Source organism: Oryx dammah, unplaced genomic scaffold (genome assembly GCF_014754425.2).
Source record: "Oryx dammah isolate SB20612 unplaced genomic scaffold, SCBI_Odam_1.1 HiC_scaffold_10, whole genome shotgun sequence".
NCBI lineage: Eukaryota > Metazoa > Chordata > Mammalia > Artiodactyla > Bovidae > Oryx > Oryx dammah.
In genome coordinates, this window is record NW_024070194.1 from 59,219,993 (window position 1) to 59,240,502 (window position 20,510).

Here is a 20,510-nt window from a genome sequence, read left to right on the forward strand (position 1 = left end):
CATGAGATTTCCCAGGCAAGAATGCTGGAGTGAGTTATCATTTCCTCCTCCAGGGGATCTTCCTGACCCAGGGATCAAATCCACATCTCCTGCACACATCTCCTGCATCTCAAGCAGATTCTTTTACCACTGAGCCAGGAGGAAAGTATATTGGTATGTTTATTGGTATGCTTCCTCTTAAATAATCAGGCAATTCTGGAGACAGAGATAACACCCATCTTGGTATAATATTTAACTCCAGAAGATCATGTCTGTTCTGAGCATTAGCATTTGCAGTTTTCTTCCCATACCAGAGTCTCTGATGAAGACATAGGAGTTGTGGATCCTCAAGTTGGGCAGAAAAAGATCTGCATTCCTCCTATCATTATTTATGTGGGAGATGAGGACAGAATATGTGATCTGTGTGTGAGGAAGGGACTGACACTTGTTATTACTGCATGTTCAATAAACGGACAGGTCAGGGGAGCACAGTCTAGCTTTTCAAGCAGCTTCCTTCACAGTCTGGACGCTGGAAATCCTCCAAGGGTGGGCGACCAGAGCAGAGGCCAGGAGGACAGCCCTGTAGAGAAGTGGTTTTCTCTTTATAAGGTATTCACTTAGCAGGGACAGTACTGGGAGAGTGAACCACCCTTTGTAAACAATTGTACACCTTAGCAGGCTGGTGTAGATTCCCACTTGTAACCTGCCAGCAAGATGAGGAAGAAAGCAGGAATGTTTCCCAAAGATCAGTTAATCTACCTAGTGGGTCAAGTGACCATGGATTGTTGGCACCAGCATACAGACAAATGTAATGAAACTAGTATTTAAAATTTTTTTCAAATGTATTTTTAATTGGAGGATCGTTGCTTTACAATGTTGTGTTGATTCATAACGACGTCAATCAGCCACAGTGTACACATATCCCCTCCCTCTTGAACCTCCCTCCCACTTCCCCCATCCTACGCCTCTAGGCAACCATAGAGCAGCAGGCTGAGCTCCGGGCGTTATACAGCAACTTTTCACCAGCTGTTCCACACGTGGTACTGTGTATACGTCAATGCTACTCTTTTACTACCCTCTTCATCCCCCCTGCATCCACAATTCCATTCTCTATGTCTGCATCTCTATTCCTGCCCTGCAAGTAGGTTCATCAGTACCATTTTCTAGAGTCCATATATATGTGTTAATGCACGATATTTGTTTTTCTCTTTCTGACTTACTTCACTCTGTATAACAGTCTCTTGTGGATCTAATAGTTTTGAAAGAATTCCTAAATTATATTCCATTGTTAGCAAGCCAGTTTCTCCCTTTCCTGTACCATGATAGGGTCTGTCATTGCCCCCAGATCTTTCCCTTTCTCTGTATTCATTCCTTTTGCCCTGTGACTTGGCAGTTTCTCCCCCGAAAGGGGCAGAGTGTATTTCCCAAACCTATCATCTTGTGTTTAGCCATGTGACTTGCCTTAGCCAAAAGAATAAAGTACAAGTAAGAGGATGCACCTAGGTCTTAAGAAGACTTGGGTGTTTTCACTTGCTGTCTTGTGATTCAGCCATTTCCTTGGGAGCATGGCTCAGGCACGCCCTCTGGTCTGAGAAGGGGAGTGAGAGACACATTGATCAGTCAGCTAACTTCCTGCCTGCCCACAAACATGTGAGCTAAATAAATGCTCACAAGTTTGATGCCCCTAAGATATACAGTTGTTTGCTACACAGCAAGAGCTGATGCACTGACCCAGCATGAGGCTGCAGTAAGGAAGCAGGCAGATCTGATGACAAAAGAAAAGCCTGTTCCCTTCACTGGTTGAACGTGGGCAGTCAGAGAAGTAAGATGGGAGGGTCAATGTCAAGCTTCTTTCTTTCTCCTTGTTCTTGAGTATGAGGGTTTGGAAGGGTGAGATTTTGGAACACCTGAGGATGTCAGGACCCAGAGGTCTCTTTTGCTGGGTATGGTATGGAGGAATCTGTCATTCTGGACACCAGGGAGTTGTCACCCAGCTTTGGCAGCGGGAGATGTCTGGGCCACTGGCCGTAGCCTGTGGTGCTCCTGACTCTCCCAGTCTTCATAAGTGTTTGATGAGGGTCTAGAACTTACTGCCTGCCCCAGCAAGGGGCTGAAGAAGTCCGTGGGCTGACTGAAGACAGAACAGAGGAGCCAGAGAGCACAAGAAACCTGTGAGCAGAGACAAATAGCTGGGACCATGGTGCCACCATAATGTTCTCTCCCTCCTTAAAGCCAGAGGCCAGCAGCTCCCCAGCTGTGGTCCCCTGCAGGCCTGTGATCACCCAGGTGTCATCCTGGGGAGAAGTGGGGTGGGAGGCAGTGCAGGGGCAAAATTTGCTACCTTGGGCATTTACCTGAAAGATGTTGGATCATCCTGAAAGAAATATCCAACCACAAGTGGCAAACCTTAAGTTTTTTCCTTGCTACTCTGGTAACGTGGGGAGTGCACTTAAGAAGAAGTTTAAGCCAGGGAATTCCCTGGCGGTCCAGTGGTTATGGCTCCATAGTTTCACTGCTGAGGGCCCAGGTTCGATCCCACAACTGCAGCATGACAAAAAAAAAAAAAAAAAAAATAGTTTAAGCCATACATCAACGATGTACGTGTTAGTCACTCAGTTGTGTCCAACTCTGCGACCCGAATGGACTGTAGCCTGCCAGCCTCCTCTGTCTGTGGAGTTCTCCAGGCAAGAATACTAAAGTAAATAGGCATTCCCTTCTCTAGGGGATCTTCCTGACCCAGGGACTGAATCCGGGTCTCCCGCATTGCAGGCAGATTCTTTACCATCTGAACCACGGGTGGCTCACGTGTCAACTATACTTCAATTTAAAAACTAAAAAAAAAAAAAAAGAAAAAGAAAAATAGTTTAAACCAATTCCTGAGCACAGTTTATTCTTTCTTAGAACTCCCTTCTTTATAATTCTCTGTTTTCTCCAAATGGTAACACATGGAGGGTTTTAGTTTGTAAAGCAAGCCTAAAATGCCATAACCCATCCAAGACTTCGGCATACAAACATTTGCTCACCGCTACTAGTTAAAACGTCTTCTTTCAGCTGTTGCCTGTCAGCAGCTCTTTGCAGGCTGGTTTAAGTTGGACAGGACTGATTGTAAGGGAGGGCCATGTGGTATTACCCATATGCTGTGTAACCGAAATTGCATTTTCATGGAGGAGGGAACAGGAGCGGGATCCCAAGTGGATTTCAGGTCAGTTCCTGATTCTCAGGCCAATGTCCTATATCCAGTTTCCCCTCCCTCGTTTTACATTTCAACAGAAGGCAGCAGCGCCTTGCGATCCCAGAGTTTATTTGGCCAATGTCATCTGAGTATGCGACAGGGTGATTTGTGGTGGGAGAGATGTGTTAACTGGGCCCAAACTGCTATCCAATACCCCAGACGTAAACCACTTCCTGTGGGGTTGAAAGAGACTGAGGCTTTCGGAAAGTTTACCTTTCATTCTCTGAGGCCTTCCAATTTCTTGGTTGCAGCTGGATGTACTCTCAGGTCAGAGGAGATAGATACCCTGGGAAAGAATAGGGAAGGCTGGCCCAGCTGGGGGCAGTGGGAGCAGGGGCCTGCCTGGCTCCCAGCTCTGGGGCAGCTCACGGGGTGCAGGAGCTCTGCCCTGGATGGGGGAGGAATCCTTCCTTCAGGAAGAGCCTTGAACAGCAAAAGGACCTCCCAGTTCCTGTATATTTTATCTCCCCAGCAAGCATCCTTTCACTAGTAGTTATCACAGACCGCCCATGTGGCAGCCACCAAGTCACACAAGACACTCAGGAGCCTTTTGCATTATTTCCTTGGAGTTCATTTTCTAGACAAAACATGTTTATATATGGCAGAGTTGCTCTGCTGTGCATCTAAAACTGTCACAGCGTTGTTAATCGGCTACACTCCAATGTCAAATAAGTTAAAAAATAAAAAAATTAAAAGTCACCTATAATTAAAAAACAAAGTAAAAGACATAGCAATATTAGTAATTATACCAAATAAAATGAGAAGAAAAAAAATCAGACATTGGAGATGAGCAGCGACCCCTACTTCCTTCCCCTGTGCTTCTTGACTTACGATCTGCTCTTGTTCTAAAATGCTTAGCTCTGTGACTTTCAAACCAGTGTCCTGGGTTTACACGTGATGGATAGAGTCCTTGTGACTTGTTCTGAATCCAGTTGAGAGCTGAAGGGATTTGTGAGAAATGCAGATTCTACTTTGAAGGATTCCCCTCCGGGATCGGGAAGGTGCCCTCATTGGCAGACAGGACTCTCCCTGATGGGGAGAGAGTTGCTGGCAGTGGGGGTGTGAGGGAGTTGCACTGGGAAGCATTTGGGTGACTTGCAGGGAGGAAATCCTGCACAGCCGTTGCACGCCTGCAAATTTATCTCTCTGAACTACGGCCTCCCCATCTGTTCCAGCCTCTAATTACAAATGCAAGAAATAGCTAATTTGCAATGGCATCATAAAAAGGGGAAATAGAAGTGATTTAAGAGCTGCTCTATGCTCTGTTGTTCATGTTTTACACACTCCAGGCAAAGAGAAATTGTGCTTTCCTTGTGTTAAGAGAGTTCCCTCACATCAGCCAGTTTCTTATTTGGCTGAACTGTGGGAGAATTTCTATGAAGGTCTCAGGGTAGAGGATCCGGCCCCCAGGACAGAACACGCCCGATGTGATTCTGCCTAGGAGAGGAGGCTGGCCACTGTGGTTACTGTTTAAGGCCAGTCATCTGCCCTGATTTCTGGATTAGTTGAGCTCTCTGGGGAAATATATAATGTAGACATAGTGCTGTGAGTCTATCCTGGATCACTATAAATTATTTTCTTTCCAACTGTGCCAGTGATGAAATAAGGAGGGTTTCTCATGCGTCATCTCACTAAGGAGAGGTGGAAAGGTACGTGCCCACACAAAGTCATAGGTGCAATTCCCTTTTCTTTCCTCCTCCCTCCCCTCCCCGTCATTCTCCCCTATCTTCTGTCTCTGACGTTAGAAGACCTTGGAAGTCGCCCGGAGTGGCATCCATGTAGGAAAGAGGGAAGAGCACATGGTTTGGAGTCAGGGGCTGTTGTGCTCCTGGCTGCCAGTGGTTATGGAAAAAGGGGGCCAGTGCCAACCTTGCTGAGCCTCACCTTCTCTTAGGTGTGGGTGGAATGAGCAGCATCTGCTGTGCTTCCCAGGCTTCTGCAACCGTCAGGTGACTCCCTCGGTGACAGAGCTTGATAAAGCAGGAAGCACATGCAGGGGTGTGCCCACTGAGCCAGCCCTTTTATTAGGGAAGCAAGGAACTCAGGCTCCTGCAGTGCTCAGATGAGGGGCTCACTCTCGCACTTGGTCCCTATGCTCACCCCTCACCCAGAGTGCAGCACACCCAGAATGGTGCTGACTCCTGGGGGACGAGGCCGGGTGTGTGAGGGCAACAGGCTCTGGTGAGGGCCACCCACGCGAAGGCACGGTTTCTGGGTTTCTGAATGTAGCATTACTGACACCTGTGTTCAGAAGCAGCATTGCCAAGGGCTTAGAAACGGAACAAATCAGCTTGCTTTTCTGGTTCTCACTTTTTCTCTGCTGTCAAATGAGAAGTTTGAACAAGATGCTTTCTAGGGATTCTTCAAGCTTTAGAATTCTATCTTTGTATTGATACTATATCAATATTATTGAATGTCGTGCACTAGTCTTTGATTTATTAACTGTAAATCTGAAACACACATTTGCTCTGGGATCCTTTGATTTCTCTAAGCATATTATGAATGTCATCTCCATCTTTAATGGAGGAGAAATGAAGAAAATAAGTGTGAAAAAACTCTTTCTGAAGAAGTAAAAAACAACATATCCAGTGGATAATTCATATAGTGTGTGTCAGTTGCTCAGTCATGTCCTACTCTTTGTGACCCTGTGGACTGTAGCTCACCAGGCTCCTCTGTCCATGGGATTTTCCAGGCAAGAATACTGGAGTGCGTTGCTATTCCCTTCTCCAGGGGATCTTCCCAACTCAGGGATGGAACCCAGGTCTCCTGCACTGCAGGCAGACTCTTTACCATCTGAACCACCAGGGACACTAGTTCATATAGATGTGCTCTAAATAAGAATATTTGGGAGATGGTTGGAAAGAATTATTTTGACATTTGTTAAAGGGGTGAGGAAGACTTTATTTTAAAATTTTTTTAAAAATAATTTTATTTATTTTGGCTGTGCTGGGTCTTTGTGGCTTTTCTCTAGTTGTGATGAGGAGGGGCTGCTCTTTTGTTGCACAGCTTCGGCTCTAGGTGTGCAGGCTTCAGTAGCTATGGTTCCCAGGCTCTAGAGCACAGACTCAGTCGTGGTGCACAGGCTATGTTGCTCAAAGGCATTAAGGGATCCTCTGAGACCACGGATCAAACTCCTGTCTCCTGCACTGGCAGGCAGATTCTTTACCACTAAGCACCAGGGAAGCAGAAAAATTTTATTCAGGACTATTGCAATAGAGAAGAGAGACTGGGCTTAACTGCAAATACAGTAATGGTTGCTGGGGGGTTATAGTTAAGTAAAGTGAGTGGATCAATGGATAGAAAGTCCCTAAGAGGAGATAAATCAAGGGAGATTCTCGCTCAGTGCAGTTCAGTTCAGTCCCTCAGTCATGTTTGAATCTTTGTGAACCCATGGACTGCAGCACACCAGGCTTCTCTGTCCTTCACAATCTCCCAGAGGTTACTCAAACTCATGGCCATTGAGTCGGTGATGCCATCCAACCATCTCATCCTCTGTCGTCCCCTTCTCCTCCTGCCTTCAATCTTTCCCAGAATCAGGGTCTTTTCCAACGACTCAGTTCTTTGCATCAGGTAGCCAGAGTATTGGAGTTTCGGCTTCAGCATTGGTCCTTCCAATGAATATTCAGGACTGATTTCCTTTAAGATGGACTGGTTGGATCTCCTTGCAGTCCAAGGGACTCTCAAGAGCCTTCTCCAACACCCCAGTTCAAAACCATCAATTTTTTGGTGCTCAGCTTTCTTTATAGTCCAACTCTCACATCCATGCCTGACTACCATAGCTTTGACTAGATGGACCTTTGTTGGCAAAGTAATGTCTCTGCTTTTTTATATGCTGTCTAGGTTGGTCATAACTTTCCTTCCAAGGAACAAACATCTTTTAATTTCATGGCTGCAGTCACCATCTGCAGTGATTTTGGAGCCCCCCAAAATAAAGTCTGTTACTGTTTCCACTGTTTCCTCATCTATTTGCAATGAAGTGATGGGACCAGATGCCATGATCTTCATTTTCTGAATGTTGAGCTTTAAGCCAACATTTTCACTCTCCTCTTTCACTTTCATCAAGAGGCTCTTTAGTTCTTCACTTTCTGCTATAAGGGTGGTGTCATCTGCATATCTGAGGTTATTGATATTTCTCCTAGCAATCTTGATTCCAGCTTGTGCTTCATCCAGTCCAGCATTTCTCATGATGTACTCTGCATAGAAGTTAAATAAGCAGGGTGACAATATACAGCCTTGACATACTCCTTTCCCTATTTGGAACCAGTCTGTTGTTCCATGTCCAGTTCTAACTGTTGCTTCTTGACCTGCGTACAGATTTCTCAAGAGGCAGGTCAAGTGGTCTGATATTCCCATCTCTTTCAGAGTTTTCTACAGTTTGTTGTGATCCACACAGTCAAAAGGCTTTGGCATAGTCAATAAAGCAGAAATAGATGTTTTTCTGGAACTCTCTCACTTTTTTGGTGATCCAACAGATGTTGGCAATTTGATCTCTGGTTCCTATGCCTTTTCTAAATCCAGCTTGAATATCTGGAAATTCTCGGTTCACATACTGTTAAAACCTGGCTTGGAGAATTTTGAGCATTACTTTACTAGCGTGTGAGATGAATGCAATTGTACAGTAGTTTAAACATTGTTTGCCTTTGCCTTTCTTTGGGATTGGAATGAAAACTGACCTTTTCCAGCCCTGTGGCCACTGCTGAGTTTTCCAAATTTGTTGGCATATTGAGTGCAGCACTTTAACAGCATCATCTTTTAGGATTTGAAAAAAACAACTGGAATTCCATCACCTCCACTAGCTCTGTTCATAGTGATGCTTCCTAAAGCCCACTTTACTTCACACTCCAGGATGTCTGGCTCTAGGTAGTGATCAGACCATTGTGATTATCTGGGTCATGAAGATCTTTTTTGTATAGTTCTTCTGTGTTTTTGTCACCTCTTCTTAATATCTTCTGCTTTTGTTAGGTCCATACCATTCTGTCCTTTTTTTGTGCCCATTTTTGCATGAAATGTTCCCTTGGTATCTCTAATTTTCTTGAAGAGATCGCTAGTCTTTCCCATTCTATTGTTTTCCTCTATTTCTTTGTATTGATCACTGAGGAAGGCTTTTTTTATCTCTCCTTGCTATTCTTTGGAACTCTGCATTCAAATGGGTGTATCTTTCCTTTTCTCCTTTGCTTTTCTCTTCTCTTCTTCTCACAGCTATTTGTAAGGCCTCGTCAGACAGCCATTTTGCCTTTTTGCATTTCTTTTTCTTGGGGATGGTCTTGATCCCTGTCTTCTGTACAATGCCACAAACTTCCATCCATAGTTCTTCAGGCACTGTGTCTATGAGATCTAATCCCTTGAATCTATTTGTCACTTCTACTGTATAATTCTAAGGGATTTGATTTAAGTCATACCTGGATGGTCTAGTGGTTTTCCCTACTGTCTTCAATTTAAGTCTGAATTTGGCAATAAGGAGTTCATGATCTGAGCCACAGTCAGCTCCTGGTCTTGTTTTTGCTGACTGTATAGAGTTTCTCCATCTTTGGCTACAAAGACTATAATCAATCTTATTTCAGTATTGACCATCAGTGATGTCCATGTGTAGAGTCTTCTCTTGTATTGTTGGAAGATGGTGTTTGCTATGGTGTGTTCTCTTGGCAAAACTCTATTATCCTTTGCCCTGCTTCATTCTGTGCACCAAGGCCAAACTTGCCTGTTACTCCAGGTATTTCTTGACTTCCTATGTTTGCATTCCAGTCCCCTATAATGAAAAGGGCATCTTTTTTTGGTGTTAGTTCTAGAAGGTCTTGTAGGTCTTCACAGAACTGTTCAACTTCAGCTTCTTCAACATTTCTGGTAGGGGCATAGACTTGGATTACTGTGATATTGAATGGTTTGCCTTGGAAAGGAATCAAGATCATTCTGTCGAGATATCAAGGGATATTCTCACTAAACCCACCCAACAGATTTCTTGCCAAAAGCAGGCTGGGTGATGAGATGTCAAGGATGGGGAATGAAGAATTTGATTAGATTTCAAGGGTGAAGGGATTCTTGCTGAACTTAGTAGGATTTTGGCTACAACTAGACTAGGCTAAAATTTGGTTAAGGAAAATAATCTTTGTCAGTGGGAATAAATAATTTCTAGGACAGTGTAATCTTTTTTAGGTAACTGTTTCAAATAATTATCCAATAATAAGTTCTCCATGGTTGTTTTACAAATAAATAATAGAGGAGGGAATGAGGGTTTAGTGGAAGGATAAATTCCTGTTTGGTTAATAAGACACAATCCTCAGATCCCTAGTTTGATGAGCACTCATAGTTGTAAGTGGTTTGGAATCCTGGATTGCAAGATGTGGGGTGAAACTAAATCTGAATCAACCCCCAAGACTAGTCCAAACTCTACACTTCTATGAAATAGTGGCCATTTCAATGTTTACTATGCAAAGACAACTGCCAGAATGTTTATTGTCTTGCTCATGTTCTCACCATTTTGTAGAGGATAAAATTTGAATAACCCCTAATACTATTGACTGGTGTTCAGAAAGTGCTAAGTGAATATCTCAGTGTAGACATATGTCACACGGTCTACACTGCATGTTTCAGTACCCTGCCTTCTTCATTACTGATCCGGCTCCATGCACACTTAGTTAGGATCCTTGGTTTTGGGAGTTCAGTGACACTGCTTATGAAACAATGGCAACCCACTCCAGTACTCTTGCCTGGAAAATCCCATGGATGGAGGAGCCTGGTAGGCTGCAGTCCATGGGGTCTCGAAGAGTCGGGCACGACTGAGCAACATCACTTTCACTTTTCACTTTCATGCATTGGAGAAGGAAATGGCAACCCACTCCAGTGTTCTTGCCTGGAGAATCCCAGGGACGGCGGAGCTTGATGGGCTGCCGTCTGTGGGGTCGCACAGAGTCGGACACGACTGAAGTGACTTAGTAGCAGCAGCAGCAGCAGCAGCTTATGAAACAGTTCAAAACAGGGAACATGTTTTCTTGGAACTTAATCCACTATTTTAATTCAAGATTTGAAATGCAGACAATTTTGAGAGACAGATTTTGAACTGGAGGTTATCAGTACAGTGAGTATCTGTTATTGCCTGTGCCCTCCATCCAGGCCTCTAGCTCCAGGAGAGTTGGGTTGGGCTGATTTTGGATCCAGTAAGGATGAGAAGGCAGGCACACTGTCCCTGCCTTCTAGGAGTTTCTGGTTAATATGGGAATGCTGCTCTGAGAGAGAATCTCACAAGTCTGTGAAAGAACATTCTGAACAGATGAAAGGTTAGCACCAACGGAGAGAAGTCAGAACATAAATCACCAACGGTCAAAGTCTAAGAAATAGTATGAAAAACATCCACTTCCCTCCGGCATCCTCAGGGTGGCAAAATCTTCCAGAGGCAAAACAGAAAAATGGCAGAACAAAAGGAACAACTTCCTCCTGAAAAGGAAAATAATGTCGCCCATCACCTGCAAATATAGAGGAAGGAGAAAAGAAAACAAAAGAGCCTTTTACTTCTCATTTATATGCATGAGTAGAAGTAGGTCCCCCATCTTTCCCTTGTTTTCCTCCAAAGAAAGCAGTTTTCAAATTGTATTCAGAGATTGACTTTGCTGCAGAGATGCAGCTTCATTTTATTCCATCGAAAAATAATTCTTTTAGATTATAACCCTATTTGAAGACAATGTCTTTTTAGCTATTGAACAGAGCTTTTGGAGTTGTGGTGGTTCTGTGGCTCTGTGGAGCAGTCTGCCAGTTTTGATGTTTGTATTTTCTTCTATTCGCGTTCAGAGTGAAAGGGCCTCCTTAAGCTGTAAATGACGGGAAAAAGAATAAGCTGTCTGCTCTGATCCACAATCAGCATAACTCCAAGAGAGCGTTCTCTGTTTAATCCGGACATGATTAATTCAGCTAAAGTGGATTTTTTAAATGACTAAGAATAAAATGTATTCCAGTTGCTTCCTGCTAAACCATCCTCAGTTCGTGCTCCTCTCTGTGGACAGCAAAATGGGGGACTTCTAGAATTCTGACCTAGCATTTCCATAACACCTCAGTGAATTGAAGGAGCTTTCTGTGTAATTAGCATGCAAATGTGCATTTCCATGCAGAATGGCAGACAAGCTCTCACTCTCCTGCTGAGGGACTGATTTTGTTAGAGGGCCCCAAGAAGGTGTGTTTTTCATTAAGACATGCTTGCGTGACTATGAACACAGGGGTAAATTCCATATCGGCTGTAATTGGGAAGGAACCTTATGAGAAATGAGTTCTGGCCCCACAGCAAGTCAAAATGTCTGTGCCCTGGATTGGTCTAACATAAACTGGCCAAAAGATGCACGCTTCTCAAGGAGTGTTCATCTGGGGGTAGTTGTTGCTTTTTGCGTATTTAAAATTTTGTCTAAAGGAATTTTTTTTGAAAAGCTTCAGTGATTATCTGCAAAATAACTATATTAGGAGACTTTATTAAATCATGCAATCTCACTTCATTTATTATTTCTAAGTGGCTCCCATAGGGCAGAGGGAATAAGGCCTTTGTTCTGTCTTCTTTTTGTCCCAGGAAGGAGGTTCCCTGGAGACAGGACTGTCACGGTTTTCTCTGGCGACATTCTCTTCTGTAAACAGTTCTGCTTGGAGCTTCTGAAATGTATATCTTTAAGACCAGATGCCTAGCTTTCTGGTTTTGTTTGTGGGAAGACATTTTTCCTGTCGGGGGTGTGGGGACAGTCTGTGGCTGGGGTGACACATTCTGTCGTACCTGAATAAGACTGAGTAGGGAGGACTTCCCTGGTGTCTCAGACGGTAAAGAATCTGCCTGCAATGCAGGAGAGCTGGGTTCGATCCTTGGGTTGGGAAGATGCCCCTGGAGAAGGAAATGGCCACCCACTCCAGTAATCATGTCTGGAGAATCCCCATGGATAGAGGAACCTGGCAGGCTACAGTCCAGGAAGTCTCGAAGAGTCAGACACAACTGAGCGACTAAGCACAGCACAGGGAGGACTTAGCCTCTTAGGCATCAGGGCAGCTAGAAGCTTCTGGGCGAGAAAGTGGCTGCCTGAAACTGAGTTCCATGCCTTTTGAGCAAGGGAAAGCTGAGTTGGCTCTGAGATGGGGGTAGGGGTTAGGGGAAAGCTTTGTCCTGGAGGGCTGTCCTTGGGTGGGGGAGGAGGATGAAAATGTACCACTTCTTAGCATCCAGGATGATGGGTAGCATAATTATTTTTAAAATCTTTAAGGGGACAAGGGTTTTTCCAGGGGGCACAGTGGTAAAGAAACCACCTGTCAATACAAGAGACACAGGAGATATGGGTTTGATCCCTCGATTAGGAAGATCCCCTGGAGGAGGAAATGGCAACCCACTCCAGTATTTCTTGCCTGGAAAATTCCGTGGACCGAAAAGCCTGGTGGGCTACAGTCCATGAGGTTGCAAAGAGTTGGACATGACTGAGCAACTAAGCACACACATAAGGGGACAACAAGCTAACAGTGATTAGTTGCCTCTAGTCATGGGACTGTGGGTGACAGTAGCTTCTTTATATATTTGTCTACATTTTAAAAGTTCTCTACGTTTTCTACAGTGAGAATGTATTACTTTCAGAATCCTAAACACTATTTGTAAGGCTCTCAGTCCTGGCAGAGGGGTCAGGAGGAATGGAGCTGGCAGTTGCAGGAAGGTGCAGAGGCAGGAGTGCAGAGCTGGAACCCTGCCAGTGACTCCCCACACCCTGGCACTGCAGCATGGCAGGGGTGGGGCCATCTGCTCCCCACTGAGCAAATCTCCCATCCTCCGCAAGGTGCTCAGAAAGCCGCCTCTGCTCCTCAGCCAACCCTTGCAGGGCTGTGGGGCCTGCCTTCGCTGAGAGCTGCCCTTGACTGTGGTACCAGCTTCCAGCACATTGATTTATGGAGCTATTTGGTGTCAGGTAATTGCCCATCAATATCCTATTTATCACCCGGCTTGTCACGGGTTGTGGCTGCTATTCCATAAAGCCAAGGCCTCTGAGAAAGGGCCAGTGATTCAGAGCACAGGGAGAGGACGCAGGAAATGTAGCACTTTCAAGTTCTCTTCTCCCCATTTGTTTCTTGCTGCTCAGCCCTCCCTTGAACAGGGTGGGGAGGCACAGCGGCTGCACCCAGGGCAGGGCGCTGGGGGTTGTGGGGAGACTTCTGAATGCCCAAGGCTACCTTCTGCTGGGAGGAGCTCCCTTGACCCCACTCTTTTCCCCAATATCCTTCCTAAATAAGTGTGCTCTGTGTGTGTGTGTTGGGGGGAGCGGGGCAGATTAGGAACAAAATCTGCGTATTCAGCAGGTCATTACATTTTTTAAAGTCCAGATTAATAGAATGGAAAGGAATATATCAAAACACAAATACTCTAGCTTGATAGAAAAATGCTTTTTTTCTTTGCAGTAGTTTCCATACTGTGTTGAATGAGCAGATAGCTCTTAGAAACAAAATAATACACCTTATATATGTTCACTGATACTTGAAATTCCACAATTCAAGAGTCATTCATTCAGTTTCAAGTTTTTTATGATTTTAAAAATGCAGGTTCTCCTAGAAGGTGTCTTTTACAGCCTGGATGAGGAGTTCATTATTCTGGGAAGAAGGCTTCGGGGAATTGACAGGCCCTGGAGAGCAGGCTCTGATGAGGGGTGGGGGTGGGGGGCTAGGAGGGAAGAGTGGAAGGAAAGCAGCTTTCCTACCAGAGGGTTTGCCAGGGGTACAGCTGGAGGTGTCAAGTATGAAGGTGGAGGTGCTCCCCACTTTGCAGGCAGTGCTGAATTCCTGGGAAGCCCAGCTGTTGTCTGGAGCCCTATAGGTCAGGAAACACTGGACTTTCTGGGCCCTTCTCCTGCCCTTGAGTTTCGCGGGTTCTGTCAAGGCTCTTGCCTCCTCCAGTCCTTACTCTGCAGGGGCGGAGAAAAGGGAGCCAGAGTCTCCAGGTGTCTGACAACAGAGTCCCATCTCCTGACACTGAGTGATTAAAAGGGATTTTTCTTTTAAGAAAAAAGAAACCTTTTATCATACTCCCGGGGCTGTCAGAAACCACTGGAGGTTTTGCTAGTCTTGCTTTTAGATGCAAAAGCGAGAGGGCCTGCCTGTTCTCACCCTAGCTCACCCTTACAAGCCTGGGTGAGGAGAGGAAGGAGGCTTTCCGGTTGGTCTGGGAAGTGTTTTGATGGACTGTTCTCATTATATCCAGGGCAGCCCTCACTGAATGAAAGCAGGCTGCGAATTATTTCTACCTGCAGATTCCCCTTTCTATTGATTATGTCTGAAAATCTGGGTCCCTGGGCATGGCATGAACCAGCCAAAAACGGTGAACGTTCATCTGGTGCTTTCTCTGTGGCAGGCACTGTTTTCTTTTCTTTCTTTCTTTTTTTTTTTTTACTGCTTTACGATTATGCATCCATATAATTCTCTCTACACCCCAGTGAGAATGGAGCCATTGTCATTGCCATTTTCCAGGCAAAGAAACTCTGGGCCAGGGAGTCGCTTGCCTGAGACCATCCAGTCAGTGGGTAGCAGGGCCAGGCTAAGAACCTGGGTGTTCAGTGATAGCCTTTGATTATAACCATGACCCACACTCTCCCACCATTCTGTCTGCAGATGGTCATTTCAAATTTTGCTTACATCTGTGTGTAAGATCTTAAAAAATAATTATAATGGAATACCCTTTCCAGGCATTATGCTAATTATAATGTGCCAACAATTTACATCAGTAATTAGGAGACTGGGGAGTGAGTGATTCAGTTGCTTGAGGAGAGGTACAAATATTACTCTCTGTGGAAACCATATTCCCAAATCCCAAGAATAAAAATAGCATACCAACAAATACTGGTGCCCACTGGAAGCCCGTCATCTAAATATTTTCAAGGTCCAAGTATTTTAGTGATTAAATATCCCAATGGCATAAATCTATAAAGACAAGAAAGTGGGCAAACCCACTCAAGTCAGCCCACTTCAGTGCAGGGGAAGAAAGAGTCTTTTCACACTACCTTCCTGGGTCCTCTAGCTCAGTCCCTATAAATTGGACTGACAAATGCAGATTAACAAAAGAAAGACATAGACATTTATTTTTTATTTATTTTACTTTTTATTTTTTGTGTGTATGTTTCTTGGAATATTTTTTTCTGACAGCTCCAGTTATTGTGACAACTGTGTAAATCTTAACTGATAATTAAATTGAAATACTTGCTAGTATTTTAATTATAATACAATGGAATTATTTGTTAGTATAAAAATAAATATGGACAAATTTTAAAAACTTAAAAGCAGACTACTGATCCTGAATTGAGTGGAGATGGCAAAACTAATATTGAGATCAGAATAGAAAAGAAAAGCAGAGACTGGAAAACAAATATTTTAAACTTCACTGTGAATGGCAATTGCAATTTGCTGCAGAATAAAACAAAGAAGATTTCTGTTTTGTTTTTTAAAAAGATAATAGAAAAACAGAGAAAGTTATATCAAATATGATAAGTTCCTCCTGAAGTCAAAAAATAATTGACTAAATTTGTCACCTGCTATCAGAATTGAACATCGGTCAATAAAAATTTTAAAGATTTTTAACAGAATCTGATTGTAATTTTGGCCAGCTATGAAATGGCTCAGATTCTTATACATATATACACAGAACCATTTCTTGATAGATAATAAAATGAATTATTATTTCACTTATTGAAAATTTAAAGAAACTTGTGAGGAAACTACTAAAAGTGATAATTTACAAAAAGTGGAAGATTTTCAATTAAGCTGGAAAACAATTGCCCATAGACTGGAAGACCTTTCTAACAACATCAAAAATCAGTTCATACACAATTGAAAATTTGCAAGGATTTCTTCCCCTGCTTTTAATGGGTTGGGAAATCTAAGAGACACTTGCCAATAAATATTTGGGTATATGTTGTCTCAAATTTGCAACAAATGTCAACCCCTGGCCTAAAGTATGGAACTTGTGGCATAGATAGTTTTAATCTTTCATACACATTTATTTACTAAAGCCTTATGTTACAAAAGAGCTTTCATAAAGAAATGAAGACACCAAGACAGGTGAAGCCTGAGAGTATTCATACTAGGTTTGATGGAGACTAGAAGTCGTGGGAAAAACTGATTAGAGGAAAGGGTATGAGCTAATTGTGGGAAACTGAAAGTCCTTTAGTCGCTCGGTCGTGTCCGACTCTTTGCGACCCCATGGACTGTAGCCCACCAGGCACCTCTGTCCATGGGATTTCCCAGGCAAGAATCCTGGAGTGGGCTGTTAGTTCCTTCTCTAGAGGATCTTCCTGACCCAGGGCTCGAACTCGGGTCGTCTCATGGATTGCAGGCAGATGCTTTCCCACTGAGCCACCAGAGAAGCCTGAGGGAAAGTTATCAAGGTCTGTTTGTTCAGAGTCCTGTGAGTCCCTTGATCTCGGGAAATAAGGACTCTCCTTTCCTCCTGGTATAAGGAGGTTGCCTCTCACATGAGGTTCTCATGACCCCTTCAGGGTGATGGAGAAGGTCAGGGAGACCTGCCTGTACCTGCCATTTCTCAGGTTCCTTCAGCTAAAAATATTCAGTTTGCCAAGTTGCTGTATTTTGGAATCACATGTTCTCAGCCCTGCTTTCAGCAAACAACAAAGGTGAAATAATAAAACTTTAAAGCTGAAGGCATTCACAACCAAGACATTCTCAAATTTCCTAAACAATTTAGTTCATGTATTTTTAATTGTCTTTTTATAGACATGAACACACATTAAAACAAAAGTTTAGTTCCAATTTTTAAAAAAATTGAAGAACAGTTACTTTTAAGTCTCCTGCTTGGATGAAGGTCTTAGTATCCACACCTAGCCTTGGATGTGAAAACATGAGCTGAAGGAACACTTTGAGGTGCTCATCAAAGACTGACTCTGACCTTCTCTGGGCAGGTTTCTGACTCGTAGCTGGACTCTGTGTGTTTCTGCATCCTTCCTACATGGCCTCTTTGACAGTGGTGCCAACTGTACATGGTATACATGGGCTTAGTGCCAACTGGAAAATGATAGCAGAACATGTCCTTGGAGGAGCCACTTTCCAGGACCTCTGACTCCAAGGGACCTGAGTTCAGTGAGTGGCAGGCTGAAGGCAGACCTGGCTTCTCTCCTGGGGTGATTTATGTTAAGGCTCTGGACCAGGTTCTCAGCCAGATGCCATCCCCCAACTCTCACCCAGCCCAGGCCGCTGGGATTGTGCCAATAACTCAGTGGTGAACCTGAAACTAAGCAGACAGTTTGTATTAAGAGATTTTTCCATGACCTTCTTCATTTCTTCCTTTCCTTTCTGTGAGATTTCACATTCGTGAGCATATCCTCTGAACGTGATGTTGTAACAGCATCAGACTCGGCGATTCTGAGTCCCAGGGTACTCATTTCATAAAGAACATGTGTCAGAAGAGAGCATTTGAGTTATCCTGTAAATGTTTTTAATTCACCAATAATGTTTAGTTAGCAATCATGGATCCTGGGCCTGGAGAGGGCTTTCCTGTTGCTAAATTTTGTGCCACTTATTAAAAAAAATTTTTTTTAATGTGGATCTTTTCGAAAAGTCTTTATTGAATTTCTTACAATATTACTTCTGTTTTACGTTTTGGTTTTTTGGCCGTGAGGCCTGTAGTATCTTAACTTTCCAACCAGGGATTGAACCCACATCCCCTGCCTTGGAAGGTTAAGTCTTAGCCACTGAACCACACGGAAGTCCCTGTGCCACTGCTTAAAGCCAGCTAGGATGCATGTGTGTGTTACGTTGCTTCAGTTGTGTCTGAGTCTATGCGACCTTATGGACTAGCCCACGGGGTCCTCTGTCCATGGGATTCTCCAGGCAAGAACACTGGAGCGGGTTGCCATGCCCTTCTCCAGGGTCAGCTAGTATGGGTTCCATATTGTTACTTCTGAGAGGGAGCCTATAGTCCATTTCAAGAAATTCTTCTCTTCCTTTTTATTTATTTTTTATTCTATTAGCTAGGGAAAGTTAAAAACTGCACAAGGAAAGTCTCCCTATCTCATTCAGCAGTTCATTTTTTTCCCTTTCATCCTAATTCTCAAAGAAGTAAATAATTACATACAAAGGATACAAACCAAGCTTTCTCTTCTATAAGCATCTAAGGAACCAGCATATTTATCTTTCTTCCTATCTGTCTCTCTTTTATTTGTATTGATAAAAAGAGATTAGTTTTTTTTTCTAGAAAGCCAGACAAATGAAATCATACAGCTAGAAAATTCTGTATGCAAGATAATGACTATCATTGATTTAGCAGATACATGACTTGATAATACAGATATAAATGCATTCATCTGGATTTTTCAAAGTTTTTCTAAAAGTAAAGACTATGAAATGAAAGGAGAAGATAGGCACTAATTCAGATTTTTCAAAGAAAGGAACCCATAAATAAACTAATTGGACTATCACTCGATTTGTATGTCAGATATGTAAGTACTTAGGGAACACTGTTTGTTTCAGCTGTTCTCATCACTATGATTAATGACTACTTAAAAGTGCTCGATTCCATTTGTATGCCAGCTGTTCTTGTGTAAAACAAACTGGGACTTTCTCAAGATAGAGTCAGACTGTCTGCAGAGCTTGGGAGCTGATACCTACCAGTTAGAAAAGGAAACGGGTGCCTCTTAGCTCATCCTGATGAGATCAGACCCAGATGCTTGTGACTGAAATATATTCCTAAAGTGGATGCTTGTTGCTGGGGGCTTGTAAAATCTAGGGCCTGCCCCATGTGTCGGTTCAGCTTAGTGGAAAGGTTGAACCAATCGGGAGCTTTATGCATGGTTAGCAAGTTAAAAAGAAACAAAGTAGTCTTAACTGTACAAACCAGTAGTATTTTCAAAGGGAAATATGCAAGATGAGCCTTTCAAAATCACAGACAAGCTGGACCAAGCAGCAGTAAGAAGTCATCAAGCCGTGGAAGTAATGTTATGTCCTTTCCCAGAGAAGCGGCCACACACAGATCACATCCTGGGGGTAGGCAAGGTGTTGGTGATGGGGGCATGACTTCACAATTAGAAGATTGTATATGCAGGATCATGACCATCAACAATTTAGCAGATAAATGACTTGAGAGTATAGGTATAAATGGATTCATCTGGGATTTTCAACATTCTTCCCAAAGTAAAGACTATGCAATCAAAAGGAAAGAGAGGCAGGGCTTCCCTGGTGGCGCAGTGGTCAAGAATCAGCCTGCAGGAGACGTGGGTTTGATCCCTGGTCTGGGAAGATCCCACATGCCATGGAGCAACTAAGCCCTTGCACCACAACTATTGAGCCTGTGCTCTAGAGCCAGGGAGCCACAACTGCTGAGCCCACACAAAGCAGCGAGTGAAACCCAGGAGCTCTAGAGGCTGTGCTCTGCAACGAGAAGCCACTGCAATGAAAAGCCTGCAAACTGCAATCAGAGAGTAGTCCCTACTTGCCGCAAGTAGAGAAAAGCTGATGCAGCAGAAAAGACCCAGCAAAGACAAAAAGATATAAATAAAATTACTTTTTAAAAAAAAAAAGAGAGGCATCGTAGGGAATGATTTCAACCATGAACTTCAAAGACAGTGAGCAGAAATGCTCACCGCATATTCACTTCCTGTAGAGCAAGTTCAAAAGTAGCTGTGCGATCACTGACTGTACCCTCTGCATTGAAACGCAAAAGGGAGTCTGAGATGGGAGTGATATTCTTTACCACACAACGGCTTTCAAAAGGGTCCATGTGAAAATGAAAACCCTATTGTAGTCTTTAAGGTGAGTTAGTTTAAGACACAAAGACAGTCAGCAAATATTGTTCAGGCTGTCTCTGTGCTGGTCACTCTGCCTGTAAGGTGGATGCGAGGCCTAAAAGAGCTTTTTGTCTCATTGGGAGAGAACAACATTTAATAGCTAACAGTTGTCAAATGCTTACTATGTTTAGAGCTATACTGAATATGTCCATCCTCTTATTTATTCCTCAGAGCAAACTTATGATGTCACTATTATAACTACATCCCCATTTTAGAGACAAGCATGCCAAGATATTTGCTCAACATCTATTAGGAATGGCAGAAGCAGAATTCTTGCACCCAAGTCTCTCTGATTCCAAAGACCAGGTGTGGTCTCAGCTACTGTGTGGTAGGCATGTGTATGATAGTGGCACTGCCAGGCAGTAAACATGAGGGGAAATGTTAAGATGAGTGTCAATGGCAGTATCATGGCAGGTCATCACAAGAGCGAAGAGCATCTTGAGGAAGCTCAGGGAAAAGGTGAGGCTTAATCTGAATTTGGATTTGAATTTGTAGTCCAAAGATTAGTAGGGTGATTTGAGGAT

At 43.5% G+C, this 20,510-nt stretch overlaps 1 protein-coding gene across 1 annotated transcript in view; it reads right to left on the reverse strand.

Annotated features, from left to right (window-relative positions):
- Nucleotides 1-10,192: 10,192 nt before the first annotated feature.
- Nucleotides 10,193-20,510, reverse strand: part of ARMC3 (armadillo repeat containing 3) — a 104,682-nt gene continuing 94,364 nt past the window's right edge. Inside the window, exon 19 of the mRNA XM_040248571.1 lies at nt 10,193-10,452. Within this exon, the coding sequence (XP_040104505.1) occupies nt 10,399-10,452 (54 nt within the window). The 3' untranslated portion in view covers nt 10,193-10,398. The remainder of the gene's footprint in view (nt 10,453-20,510) is intronic.